This window comes from Oncorhynchus masou, chromosome 31 (assembly GCF_036934945.1).
Source record: "Oncorhynchus masou masou isolate Uvic2021 chromosome 31, UVic_Omas_1.1, whole genome shotgun sequence".
NCBI classification, from domain to species: domain Eukaryota; kingdom Metazoa; phylum Chordata; class Actinopteri; order Salmoniformes; family Salmonidae; genus Oncorhynchus; species Oncorhynchus masou.
The window spans coordinates 76,298-91,171 of record NC_088242.1 but is presented as its reverse complement, the minus strand read 5'-3'; the positions used below and the strand labels follow the sequence as shown (position 1 = coordinate 91,171).

Here is a 14,874-nt window from a genome sequence, read left to right as displayed (position 1 = left end):
AACATAGAATGCCCTCTCAGATCACAACCTGACCAACCAAAACATAGAAACATACAAATAAACTATGGTCAGGGTGTGACACCCAGAGGAAAGGATATGCATATTCTTGGTATCATTTGAATGGAAACATTCTGAAGTTTGTGGAAATGTTAATTGAATGTAGGAGAATATAACACAGTAGATCTGGTGGAAGAAAAGAGAAAGAAAGCGCATACGTTTTCTGTTTTGTATTGTTGTAGCATCATCTTTCACATGTACTAGAATAGCCACACAGTCAGATAGGATGCTGGAGATAATTTTGATGGATAACACAAGAGGGCAACTGTAGGTGTGCAAAGTTTCAGACTGATAACTTCAGGAATGGGTGAGCGACATGACATTTAGCATGAAGTCACCCAGGTGTCCCACACAAGTTGTCCAAATGTACCCAAGTGGCCGAATTGGTGAAATTACCTATAACTATATACAACAGTGCAAATAACTATATACAACATATCAAAAAGCAATTCTAACACACACAAATTATATATATATTTTTTAAATATTAGAAAATAAATATTTAAAAAAAACAGTACACCCTTTGGAAGTCCTCTACACAATATTTTGCTGCCTGTGCCATGTCCCATAGCAGTCTCTTTCTGATGTAAGGCAGAGGCAAACTGAACAGGTGGTGCAGGTCATGCGACACAGAACACAACAACGCCTCCATGCTGTGCCCTTTTGGCCCTGAGGCACAGTCATGCCTGCAGTAATGAACTGTGGCATATGACCACCACTGGAGTCAGGAGTAGAGGGGGCAGCTTGGCACCGGGGCTCCCAGTCGGAGTCGCTATCACTGTGAAAGAAAACATTAAAAAATATTTGTATTGTATGAGCCTTTTATCATCACATAAAATAAACAGATATGTATTGTATAGAGCAGGGGGAACCTTCACTAAGGTGAAGTGCTGTTCCATTCAACTCCGGCCATTGTTGTGGGCCTGTCCTCCCCTGAACAGCACCCAATGGCTATTTCATATGGAAATGGAAAGGAGTAGCAGGCGCAGTGGCCATGTGTGTGTTTGCTGTTCTACTCCATTCCATTTTAATAAAAAAATGGAAAATATATATATCTGACACGGAAAATACAAACACACACACACACACACACACACACACACACACACACACACACACACACACACACACACACACACACACACACACACACACACACACACACACACACACACACACACACACACACACACACTTCATTGCAAATTGCAAAATATATATATTTCATAAAACGGCATTAGCACTTACCCGTCCAGAAGTATGTCCTGTCCTTGCAGAAACAGCTCCTCAGTTCCTGTTCCAGACTTCGCTTTTCCTGATTTATTCGCCATGATGTCTTCAATGAAATCGTTGAAAATATAACTTTCCGAAATACTGCTGGGCGTAACAAGCCTCACAGCAACTCCTCTGATAGTCAAGGCGAGAATGGTGTTCGTTACGCGTGCATTTACAAGCAAGGAATGGTGGTCCAACCCAAAACCATTACATACTGGCGTTTACCTCAGCTCATTGGCTATCTACCCAGCTAGATTTCAAGAAGATCAGTGGTCATTGGGCAGAAATACAGTCAATCAACGAAGCTTCGCTAAAATTATTGGCGCGCAAGGTCAATACTCCCCGCAAAAAAAACAATGACGTTTGGCTGTGTTGCAAACATCCAGAGGAATGCACTGAAACCAACCATGACTAGATAAACGATGGTTTACCGTGTGTAATTACGTCGAATGCTCCGTAAAAAATTGATAGAATTGATGGAATTCACGGCACAAACATGTAACAAAATGTTTCGATTTAGGGTTTAAAAATTTTATCAAAGAAAACGGCACTTCATTTGATCACTGGGAACCTCAGGAAGAGAAATAAGAGCAAGATATCAGTCATATTTTTACCTTCAGATGTGAATGTGTAAAAACTGTCAAGCCGGAAAATGTTTTTGTTGTTGATTGCTCTTCTCAAACAAAAGCATGGTATTTGTTCTCTGTAATAGCTATTTTAAGTTTTAAGTTGAAGTTTCATTAGCAAGATCCTAATCTTTTGAAGGATGTAAGACACTTGCATTTTCAAGAATGTTTAATGTTAAGACGTATTTTTGCAAACAGACGAAGATCGTCAAAGGTAAACGATTTATTTTAATGCAGTTTGTGATTATGTTACGCCTGTGCTGGTTATTTAAAAAAAAAATATTATGGGGCTCTATGCTCAGATAATAGCATCGTATTCTTTCGCAGTAAATTCTTTTTTAAATCTAACAACGCAGTTGGATTAGCAAAATTCTAGGCTTTTGATACATGTGAGACACTTGTATTTTCATGAATGTTTAATATGACTATTTATGGAGCGATGGGTTCCGTGCGCATAGAGGTTAAAACAGACCGACAAAGACAGTGTGGTGAAGAAGGCGCAACAGTGCCTCTTAAACCTCAGGAGGCTGAAGAAATTTGGCCTGAAACCACTAGCAAATTTACCAAAATGACTCAGATTTGATCATCCGTAGTAAACAGATGCAGATTGGGAACTACAACCCTTGTCGAAGGAGTCGAAAGAAAAGAAATCGTCACAATTACATGCCTTACAAATATTCCACTAGCAATCAGCCTACCCACAAATTGTACTCTTTTCATCAACACAACCACAGCTTTGTTCATTCTGGATGCAGAATGTATAACTTCAGCTCCTACCTGTTCACCGACCATGAGCAGATCATCCTCCACCTTAACTACATTCTCAGGAACACACCTGAATCCATGCCGTAACGACAGCGTCTCCTCCGCCCAAGGCTGTGCACACCACAACGTTCAACCCCCAGGAAACTAAAACTCTGTCCCCTTCCACCCACTAAAAGTGCGTTAACCCTCCACCATAGAAAATAAAAATGGAAAGAAAAGACCAAGGAAAGAATAAAGAAAGTAAGTATGGACAGAGCCCTCCACACAATCTCTCAACTATGAACACTCCCAGCATGCACTGAGAGAGAGAGAGCAAGATTGAGTTCCCAAAAGTTCTGCTGAATTCTGGAGAAGACATAGATGGGGGGCGGTGCAGCAGTAGCTAAGTGGAAATAATTCATTTCAAGTCATTATGGAAATGACAAGGGGGTCATACACGCACAGTGGAGATCATATTGACACTGAGGTCAGATCAGGTTTATATTGGAGATCATATTGACACTGAGGTCAGATCAGGGTTATAGTGGAGATATTGTACCAAGATGGCATAGCACTTCAGACGTCATTTGTCCTCGTCTTGTCGTGTCCCGTATATATATATATATTTACAACTTTTTTCATACATTTTTTTATTTAAATTTTCCATAAACTCATCCTCAAAACACTCTCCTACAACCCGCCTCACCAATTTATATTTATAAAAAAGTATAAAAAAGTATTATTTACCTCAAGTCTGAAATCATCCAAGAAGCTAGCCAGAGACTCCAAACTCCAAGAAGCTAGCCAGAAACTAGCCAGAAGCTAATCACAAGCTGGGTCAGGAGCTGGCCGGAAACTGGCCAGAAGCTAGCCAGGAGCTAGCCAGAAGCTAATCCAGAAGCTAATCGGAAGCTAGTTGGAGTTTTCATCGATTCCGGAGCGAGCATCGGTTGTTCTGGAGCTAGCCAGCTGAGGAGTTCCATCAATCGCTCCTGGGCTGCGGTCACCTGTACGGACCCGTTTTGCTGCCTGCGCGGAGCCCCGCCGGGCCTTCACGGCTGAACTGCCGACGTTGTCTACCCGAGGGAGTTATCCGTCTGGTTCCTCCGTCGCGACGTTGCCTGGGTGCCCATCTGCGGCCTGCTAGCCATTAGCTGTCTTATCGGCTGCTATCTGAATAGATAATCGGACAATTTATTTATTTATTTTTATTGTTATTGTTATTTTTTTCTTCTTCTGGGCCTCTAGCTATATCTATTGTTTTTATTTTTGCTGTTGTTGTGTGATTTGGATTGGTCCCCTCTACCACACAGAACCCCACTAATCTACTGACGGAGCGCAAGAGGTGGCTAATAACAGACGTCCATCCTATGCTAGCTTGCTATCGATGGCCTGGCTGGCTGTCTGGATCGCCGTGACCCCCAACCAACCTCTCCACTCTGGACCCTTTTGAACACTCGACTAAGCATGCCTCTCCTTAATGTCAATATGCCTTGTCCATTGCTGTTCTGGTTAGTGTTTATTGGCTTATTTCACTGTAGAGCCTCTAGTCCTGCTCACAATACCTTATCCAACCTATTAGTTCCACCACCCACACATGCAATGACATCTCCTGGTTTCAATGACGTTTCTAGAGACAATATCTCTCTCTTCATCACTCAATACCTAGGTTTACCTCCACTGTATTCACATCTTACCATACCTTTGTCTGTACATTATACCTTGATGCTATTTTATCGCCCCCAGAAACCTTCTTTTACTCTCTGTTCCAGACGTTCTAGACGACCAATTCTTATTGCTTTCAGCCGCACCCTTATTCTACTCCTCCTCTGTTCCTCTGGCGATGTCGAGGTGAATCCAGGCCCTGCAGTGCCTAGCTCCACTCCTATTCCCCAGGCGCTCTCTTTTGATGACTTCTGTAACCGTAATAGCCTTGGTTTCATGCATGTTAACATTAGAAGCCTCCTCCCTAAGTTTGTTCTATTCACTGCTTTAGCACACTCTGCCAACCCGGATGTTCTAGCTGTGTCTGAATCCTGGCTTAGGAAGACTACCAAAAATTCTGAAATTTGAATTCCAAACTACAACCTTTTCAGACAAGATAGAACTGCCAAAGGGGGCGGTGTTGCAATCTACTGCAAAGATAGCCTGCAGAGTTCTGTCCTACTATCCAGGTCTGTACCCAAACAATTTGAACTTCTACTTTTAAAAATCCACCTCTCTAAAAACAAGTCTCTCACCGTTGCAGTCTGCTATAGACCACTCTCTGCCCCCAGTTGTGCTCTGGACACCATATGTGAACTGATTGACCCCCATCTATCTTCAGCTCGTGCTGCTAGGCGACCTAAACTGGAACATGCTTAACACCCCAGCCATCCTACAGTCTAAACTTGATGCCCTCAATCTCACACAAATTATCAATGAACCTACCAGGTACCTCCCCAAAGCCTTAAACACGGGCACCCTCATAGATATCATCCTAACCAACTTGCCCTCTAAATACACCTCTGCTGTCTTCAACCAAGATCTCAGCGATCACTGCCTCATTGCCTGCATCCGTAATGGGTCAGCGGTCAAACGACCCCCACTCATCACTGTAAAACGCTCCCTGAAACACTTCAGCGAGCAGGCCTTTCTAATCGACCTGGCCGGGGTATCCTGGAAGGATATTGATCTCATCCCGTCAGTAGAGGATGCCTGGATATTTTTAAAAAATGCCTTCCTAACCATCTTAAATAAACATGCCCCATTCAAGAAATTTAGAACCAGGAACAGATATAGCCCTTGGTTCTCCCCAGACCTGACTGCCCTTAACCAACACAAAAACATCCTATGGCGTTCTGCATTGCATCGAACAGCCCCCGTGATATGCAGCTGTTCAGGGAAGCTAGAAACCATTATACACAGGCAGTTAGAAAAGCCAAGGCTAGCTTTTTCAAGCAGAAATTTGCTTCCTGCAACACTAACTCAAAAAGTTCTGGGACACTGTAAAGTCCATGGAGAATAAGAACACCTCCTCCCAGCTGCCCACTGCACTGAAGATAGGAAACACTGTCACCACTGATAAATCCACCATAATTGAGAATTTCAATAAGCATTTTTCTACGGCTGGCCATGCTTTCCACCTGGCTACTCCTACCCCGGTCAACAGCACTGCACCCCCCACAGCAACTTGCCCAAGCCTTCCCCATTTCTCCTTCTCCCAAATCCGTTCAGATGATGTTCTGAAAGAGCTGCAAAATCTGGACCCCTACAAATCAGCCGGGCTAGACAATCTGGACCCTTTCTTTCTAAAATTATCTGCCGAAATTGTTCCCACCCCTATTACTAGCCTGTTCAACCTCTCTTTCATGTCATCTGAGATCCCCAAAGATTGGAAAGCAGCTGCGGTCATCCCCCTCTTCAAAGGGGGGGACACCCTGGACCCAAACTGTTACAGACCTATATCCATCCTGCCCTGCCTATCTAAGGTCTTCGAAAGCCAAGTCAACAAACAGGTCACTGACCATCTCGAATCCCACCGTACCTTCTCCGCTGTGCAATCTGGTTTCCGAGCCGGTCACGGGTGCACCTCAGCCACACTCAAGGTACTAAACGATATCATAACCGCCATCGATAAAAGACAGTACTGTGCAGCCGTCTTCATCGACCTTGCCAAGGCTTTCGACTCTGTCAATCACCATATTCTTATCGGCAGACTCAGTAGCCTCGGTTTTTCGGATGACTGCCTTGCCTGGTTCACCAATTACTTTGCAGACAGAGTTCAGTGTGTCAATTCGGAGGGCATGCTGTCCGGTCCTCTGGCAGTCTCTATGGGGGTGCCACAGGGTTCAATTCTCGGGCCGACTCTTTTCTCTGTATATATCAATGATGTTGCTCTTGCTGCGGGCGATTCCCTGATCCACCTCTACGCAGACGACACCATTCTATATACTTCCGGCCCGTCATTGGACACTGTGCTATCTAACCTCCAAACGAGCTTCAATGCCATACAACACTCCTTCCGTGGCCTCCAACTGCTCTTAAACGCTAGTAAAACCAAATGCATGCTTTTCAACCGATCGCTGCCTGCACCCGCATGCCCGACGAGCATCACCACCCTGGACGGTTCCGACCTTGAATATGTGGACACCTATAAGTACCTAGTTGTCTGGCTAGACTGTAAACTCTCCTTCCAGACTCATATCAAACATCTCCAATCGAAAATCAAATCAAGAGTCGGCTTTCTATTCCGCAACAAAGCCTCCTTCACTCACGCCGCCAAACTTACCCTAGTAAAACTGACTATCCTACCGATCCTCGACTTCGGCGATGTCATCTACAAAATTGCCTCCAACACTCTACTCAGCAAACTGGATGCAGTTTATCACAGTGCCATCCGTTTTGTCACTAAAGCACCTTATACCACCCACCACTGCGACTTGTATGCTCTAGTCGGCTGGCCCTCGCTACATATTCGTCGCCAGACCCACTGGCTCCAGGTCATCTACAAGTCCATGCTAGGTAAAGCTCCGCCTTATCTCAGTTCACTGGTCACGATGGCAACACCCATCAGTAGCACGCGCTCCAGCAGGTGTATCTCACTGATCATCCCTAAAGCCAACACCTTATTTGTCCACCTTTCGTTCCAGTTCTCTGCTGCCTGTGACTGGAACGAATTGCAAAAATCCCTGAAGTTGGAGACTTTTATCTCCCTCACCAACTTCAAACATGTGCTATCTGAGCAGCTAACCGATCGCTGCAGCTGTACATAGTCTATTGGTAAATAGCCCACCCATTTTTACCTACCTCATCCCCACACTGTTTTTATTTATTTACTTTTCTGCTCTTTTGCACACCAGCATCTCTACCTGTACATGACCATCTGATCATTTATCACTCCAGTGCTAATCTGCAAAATTGTAATTATTCGCCTACCTCCTCATGCCTTTTGCACACAATGTATATAGACTCACCTTTTTTTTGAACTGTGTTATTGACTTGTTAATTGTTTACTCCATGTGTAACTCTGTGTTGTCTGTTCACACTGCTAAGCTTTATCTTGGCCAGGTCGCAGTTGCAAATGAGATCTTGTTCTCAACTAGCCTACCTGGTTAAATAAAGGTGAAATAAAATAAAATAAAAAATAAAATGTGGAGGCTATATACAGGGTATTACGGTACAGAGTCAATGTGGAGGCTATATACAGGGGTCAACAGTACAGAGTCAATGTGGAGGCTATATATAGGGGGTACCAGTACCGAGTCAATGTGGAGGCTATATACAGGGGTCAGCGGTACAGAGTCAATGTGGAGGCTGCATACAGGGGGTAGAGGTACAGAGTCAATGTGGAGGCTATATACAGGGGGGTACCAGTACAGAGTCAATGTGGAGGCTATATACAGGGGGTACCGGTACAGAGTCAATGTGGAGGCTATATACAGGGGGTACCGGTACAGAGTCAATGTGGAGGCTATATACAGGGGGTACCGGTAGAGAGTCAATGTGGAGACTATATACAGGGGTACCGGTACTGAGTCAATGTGGAGGCCAAATGCCAAATCTTTTTTATTTTTATTTTACCTTTATTTTACTAGGCAAGTCAGTTAAGAACAAATTCTTATTTTCAATGACGGCCTAGGAAAAGTGGGTTAACTGCCTGTCCAGGGGCAGAACGACAGATTTTGTACCTTGTCAGCTCGGGGATTTGAACTTGCAACCTTTCGGTTACTAGTCCAATGCTCTAACCACTAGGCTACACTGCCGCCCCTCCTCTCCTGAGGGGGAAAATGTTTTGTCGTGCCCTCTTCATGACTGTCTTGGTATGTTTGGACCATGATAGTTTGTTGGTGATGTGGACACCTAGGAACTTGAAACTCTTCAACTCCACTACAGCCCTGTCAATGTTCATGTTGGCGTGTTCGGCCCACGATCAGCTCCTTAGTCTTGCTCAAATTGAGGGAGAGGTTGTTGTCCTGGCACCACACTGCCAGTTCTCTGACCTCCTCCCTATAGGCCATCTCATCGTTGTCGGTGATCAGGCCTACAACTGTTGTGTCATCAGCAAACTTAATGATGGTGTTGGAGTTTGGCCACGCATTCGTGGGTGAACAGGGAGTACAGATGGGGACTAAGTACACACCCCTGTGTTGAGGATCAGCGTGGCAGACGTGTTGTTGCCTCTTACCACCTCGGGGCGGCCCGTCAGGAAGTCCAGGATCCAGTTGTAGAGGGAGGGGTGTAGTCCCAGAGTCCTTAGCTTAGTGATGAGGTTCGTGGACACTATGGTGTTGAACACTGAGCTGTAGTCAATGAACAGCATTCTCACATAGGTGTTCTTTTTGTCCAGGTGGGAAAGGCAGTGTGGAGTGTGATTGAGATTTAGTCATCTATGGATCTGTTGGGGCAGTATGCCAATTGGAGTGGGTCTAAGGTGTCCGGGAGGATGCTGTTGATGTGAGCCATGACCAGCCTGTCAAAGCACTTCATGGCTACCGATGTGAGTCCTATGTGGCGGTAATCATTTATGCAGGTTACCTTTGCTTCCTTGGATACAGGGACTATGGTGTCTGCTTGAAACATGTAGGTATTACAGACTTGGTCAGGGAGAGGTTGAAAATGGTCCCTGCATGTTTGAGTACACGTCCTGGTAATCCCTGGCCCAGTGGCTTTGTGAATGTTGACCTGTTTAAAGATTTTGTTCACATCGACTACCGAGAGCGTTATCACACAGTCATCCAGAACAGCTGGTGCTCTCGTGTTGCTTGCCTCGAATTGAGCATTAAAGGCATTTAGCTCGTCTGGTAGGTTCGTGTCACTGGGCAGCTCGCGTCTGTAGTGAAGCAGCCTCGTCATCTGACCACTTCCGTATTGAGCGAGTCACTGGTACTTCCTGATTCAGTTTTTGCTTGTAAGCAGGAATCAGGAGGATAGAGTTATGGTCAGATTTGCCAAATGGAGGGTGGGGGAGAGCTTTGGTAAAATTTGGTAAAACTGATTGAAGTTTGCCTGCATTAAAGTTCCTGGCTACCAGGAGCGTCATTTCTTTTTTTTGCATTTTCTTCTTTGCTTATGGCCTTATAGAGTTGGTTGAGAGCGGTCTTAGTGCCAGCTTCATTTTGTGGATGGCTACGAATGGACGGCTACGAATAATACAGATGAGAACTCTCTTGGTAGATAGTGTGGTCTAAATCTTATTATAAGGTATTCTACCTCAGGTGAGCAATACCTCGAGACTTCTTTAATATTAGACATCGCACACCAGCTGTTATTGACAAATAGACACACACCCCCACCCCTCGTCTTGCCAAACGTAGTGTCTCTGTTCTCTGTTAAAATCCTGTTAGCTCGATGTTGTCCGTATCTTTGTTCAGCCACGTCTCAGTGAAACATAAGATGTTACAGTTTTTAATGTCCCGTTGGTAGGATAATTTTGATCATAGGTCATCCATTTTATTGTCTAATGATTGCACGTTAGCGAGAAGAATGGAAGGCAGTGGGAGTTTACTCGCTCTGAGAATGCCTGATCTGCGGCCACTTTTCCGGCATCTTTTCTTCACACAAAAGGGGTGGATCTTGGCCTGTTCCAGTGAGAGCAGTATATCTTCCTCATCGGACTCGTTAAAGGAAAAAGTTTCTTCCAGCCCGCGGTGAGTAATCACTTCTCTGATGTCCTGAAGTTATTTTCGGTCATAAGAGACGGTAGCAGCAACATTATGTACACAATAACTTAAAAAAATAAGCTACACAAAATGCAAAAAAATAACAAAATAGCACAATTGGTTGGGAGAATGTAAAATGTAAAACAAATGTAAAAACATGTTCTTCGGCATCATCTTTACACTGATGTTTACACTGAGGTAAGATCAGGGTTAGATCAGAGGTCAGATCAGGGTTATATTGGAGGTAATGTTTACACTGAGGTCAGATCAGGGTTATATTGGAGGTAATGTTTACACTGAGGTAAGATCAGGGTTATATTGGAGGTAATGTTTACACTCAGGTAAGATCAGGGTTATATTGGAGGTAATGTTTACACTGAGCTCAGATCAGGGTTATATTGGAGGTAATGTTTACACTGAGGTCAGATCAGGGTTATATTGGAGGTAATGTTTACACTGAGGTCAGATCAGGGTTATATTGGAGGTAATGTTTACACTGAGGTCAGATCAGGGTTATATTGGAGGTAATGTTTACACTGAGGTCAGATCGGGGTTATATTGGAGGTAATGTTATCACTGAGGCAAGTCTGCTGGTTTGATGCATTAGCTTTAGAATAATATTTATCATTAGAATAATATTTATCATTAGCTTTAGAATAATATTTATCATTAGAAAAATATTTATCATTAGAATAATATTTATCAATAGCTTTAGGATAATATTTATCATTAGAATAATATTTATCATTAGCGTTAGAATAATATTTATCATTAGAATAATATTTATCATTAGCGTTAGAATAATATTTATCATTAGAATAATATTTATCATTAGAATAATATTTATCAATAGCTTTAGGATAATATTTATCATTAGAAAATTATTTATCAATAGGTTTAAAATAATATTTATCAATAGCTTTAAAATAATATTTATCATTGGCTTTATAATAATCGTTATCGTTAGAATAGTATTTATCAATAGCTTTAAAATAATTGTATCATTAGCTTTAGATCATTTGTTTCCTTAGCTTCAGAATGATCTTTATCATTAGTTTTAGAATACTCTTTATCATTAGCTTCAAAATTATCTTATCATTAGAATAATATTTATCAAAAGCTTTAAAATACTTTTTAGCAACAACTATAGAATAATCTTTTTTATTAGCCATAGAATGTTCTTTATCGTTAGCTTTAAAATAATGTTTAGCTCGAGCTTAAGCTTTAGCATACAGTATAGTAGAGAGAAAGTCAATTGGTGCCTACCTCTGGGTGAACATCCTCCATGCAGAATAAAAACTCTTCCAATTTCTGTAACAAAAGATTAACATTTTGTTGAAGCAACAATCATAACAACCTCATGAATTATTGAAAACATAATAATGCGTTGTATGTGTGTGTGTGTGTGTGTGTGTGTGTGTGTGTGTGTGTGTGTGTGTGTGTGTGTGTGTGTGTGTGTGTGTGTTTGTAACTGCAATATCATCATAATGAAGGGAAGCCAATTATTAATCTCCAAAATGACCTGATTCACACACAAACATGCAAACACACACACATTAAAATAAAATATAACATGAATGCGTTGCTTTGTGAGCAGTTGTGGTTCTGTATGTTCAGTCTGTCTACAGTACTGTAGTTGTGGTTCTGTATGTGTTCAGTCCATCTACAGTACTGTAGTTATGTATGTTCAGTCCGTCTACAGTAGTGTACTGTGGTTCTGTATGTGTTCAGTCCGTCTACAGTACTGTAGTTGTGGTTCTGTATGTGTTCAGTCCGTCTACAGTACTGTAGTTGTGGTTCTGTATGTTCAGTCCGTCTACAGTAGTGTAGTTTTGCTTCTGTATGTGTTCAGTCCGTCTACAGTACTGTAGTTGTGGTTGTGTATGTTCAGTCCGTCTATAGTACTGTAGTTGTGGTTCTGTATGGTCAGTCCGTCTACAGTAGTGTAGTTGTGGTTCTGTATGTGTTCAGTCCGTCTACAGTACTGTAGTTGTGGTTCTGTATGTTCAGTCCGTCTATAGTACTGTAGTTGTGGTTCTGTCCGTCTACAGTACTGGAGACGTGGTTCTGTATGTTCAGTCCATCTACAGTACTGTAGTTGTGGTTCTGTATGTGTTCAGTCCATCTACAGTACTGTAGATGTGGTTCTGTATGTTCAGTCCGTCTATAGTACTGTAGTTGTGGTTCTGTATGGTCAGTCCGTCTACAGTACTGTAGACGTGGTTCTGTATGTGTTTAGTCCGTCTACAGTACTGTAGTTGTGGTTCTGTATGTGTTCAGTCCGTCTACAGTACTGTAGTTGTGGTTCTGTATGTTCAGTCCGTCTACAGTAGTGCAGTTGTGGTTCTGTATGTTCAGTCCGTCTACAGTAGTGCAGTTGTGGTTCTGTATGTGTTCAGTCCGTCTACAGTACTGTTACGAAATGTACAGACAGATTACCTCTACATGTATACAAAGAATGCCTCAACCAACATGTATAGACAGACTACCTCTACCTACATGTACAGACAGACTACCTCTACATACATGTACAGAAAGACTACCTCTACATACATGTACAGACAGACTACCTCTACATACATGTACAGACAGACTACCTCTACCTACATGTACAGACAGACTACCTCTACATACATGTACAGACAGACTACCTCTACCTACATGTACAGACAGACTACCTCTACATACATGTACAGACAGACTACCTCTACCTACATGTACAGACAGACTACCTCTACATACATGTACAGACAGACTACCTCTACCTACATGTACAGACAGACTACCTCTACATACATGTACAGACAGACTACCTCTACATACATGTACAGAAAGACTACCTCTACCTACATGTACAGACAGACTACCTTCAGTTATATGTACAGACAGACTACCTCTACCTACATGTACAGACAGACTACCTCTACCTACATGTACAGACAGACTACCTCTACATACATGTACAGACAGACTACCTCTACATACATGTACAGACAGACTACCTCTACCTACATGTATAGACAGACTACCTCTACATACATGTACAGACAGACTACCTTCAGTTATATGTACAGACAGACTACCTCTACCTACATGTACAGACAGACTACCTTCAGTTATATGTACAGACAGACTACCTTCAGTTATATGTACAGACAGACTACCTCTACATACATGTACAGACAGACTACCTTTACATACATGTACAGACAGACTACCTCTACATACATGTACAGACAGACTACCTTCAGTTATATGTACAGACAGACTACCTCTACATACATGTACAGACAGACTACCTCTACATACATGTACAGACAGACTACCTCTACATACATGTACAGACAGGCTACCTCTACATACATGTACAGACAGACTACCTCTACCTACATGTACAGACAGACTACCTCTACATACATGTACAGACAGACTACCTCTACATACATGTACAGACAGACTACCTCTACATACATGTACAGACAGACTACCTCTACATACATGTACAGACAGACTACCTCTACCTACATGTACAGACAGACTCCTACCTACATGTACAGACAGACTACCTCTACATACATGTACAGACAGACTACCTCTACCTACATGTACAGACAGACTACCTCTACATAAATGTACAGACAGACTACCTCTACATACATGTACAGACAGACTACATACATGTACAGACAGACTACCTCTACCTACATGTACAGACAGACTACCTCTACATACATGTACAGACAGACTACCTCTACCTACATGTATAGACAGACTACCTCTACATACATGTATAGACAGACTACCTCTACATCCATGTACAGACAGACTACCTCTACATACATGTACAGACAGACTACCTCTGTGTCTCTGTCTTTTGGAGAGCAGTAAGATATTCGCTGTAGGAAGTTTGACGGATTGGTTGGGAGAAAAAAATATTTGAAATACACAACAGAGACACAGGAGAGGGGGAAAGATGGATGTCCTTGTCTCACCTTCATTGTCCTGAAGATAAAGATGGTTAGGAGGACAGGCCAGGCTGCATAAAAAGAAAGGACAAACAGCAGAGACAGAGACAGAGAGAGACAGAGACAGAGAAAAAGACAGCGAGAGACAAAGACAGAGAGAGAAACAAAGAGAGAGAGAGAGACAAAGAGAGAGAGACAAAGAGAGAGAGACAAAGAGAGAGAGACAAAGAGAGAGAGACAAAGAGAGAGAGAGACAAAGAGAGAGAGACAAAGAGAGAGAGAGACAAAGAGAGAGAGACAAAGAGAGAGAGAGACAAAGAGAGAGAGACAAAGACAGAGAGAGACAAAGACAGAGAGAGACAAAGAGAGAGAGAGACAAAGAGAGAGAGAGACAAAGACAGAGAGAGACAAAGAGAGACACAAAGAGAGAGAGAGACAAAGAGAGAGAGAGACAAAGAGAGAGAGACAAAGAGAGAGAGACAAAGACAGAGAGACAAAGAGAGAGAGACAAAGACAGAGAGAGACAAAGACAGAGAGAGACAAAGAGAGAGAGACAAAGACAGAGAG

The 14,874-nt window shown here is 42.7% G+C and overlaps 1 protein-coding gene across 1 annotated transcript in view; it reads right to left on the bottom strand.

The window, feature by feature from the left end:
* Positions 1-14,874, bottom strand: part of LOC135523340 (disrupted in schizophrenia 1 protein-like) — an 84,051-nt gene that overhangs the window by 16,514 nt on the left and 52,663 nt on the right. The window contains exons 5-6 of the mRNA XM_064949949.1: positions 14,335-14,378; positions 11,609-11,653 (exon numbers count right to left, since the gene is read on the bottom strand). Coding sequence (XP_064806021.1) covers positions 11,609-11,653; positions 14,335-14,378 — 89 coding nt within the window. The remainder of the gene's footprint in view (positions 1-11,608; positions 11,654-14,334; positions 14,379-14,874) is intronic.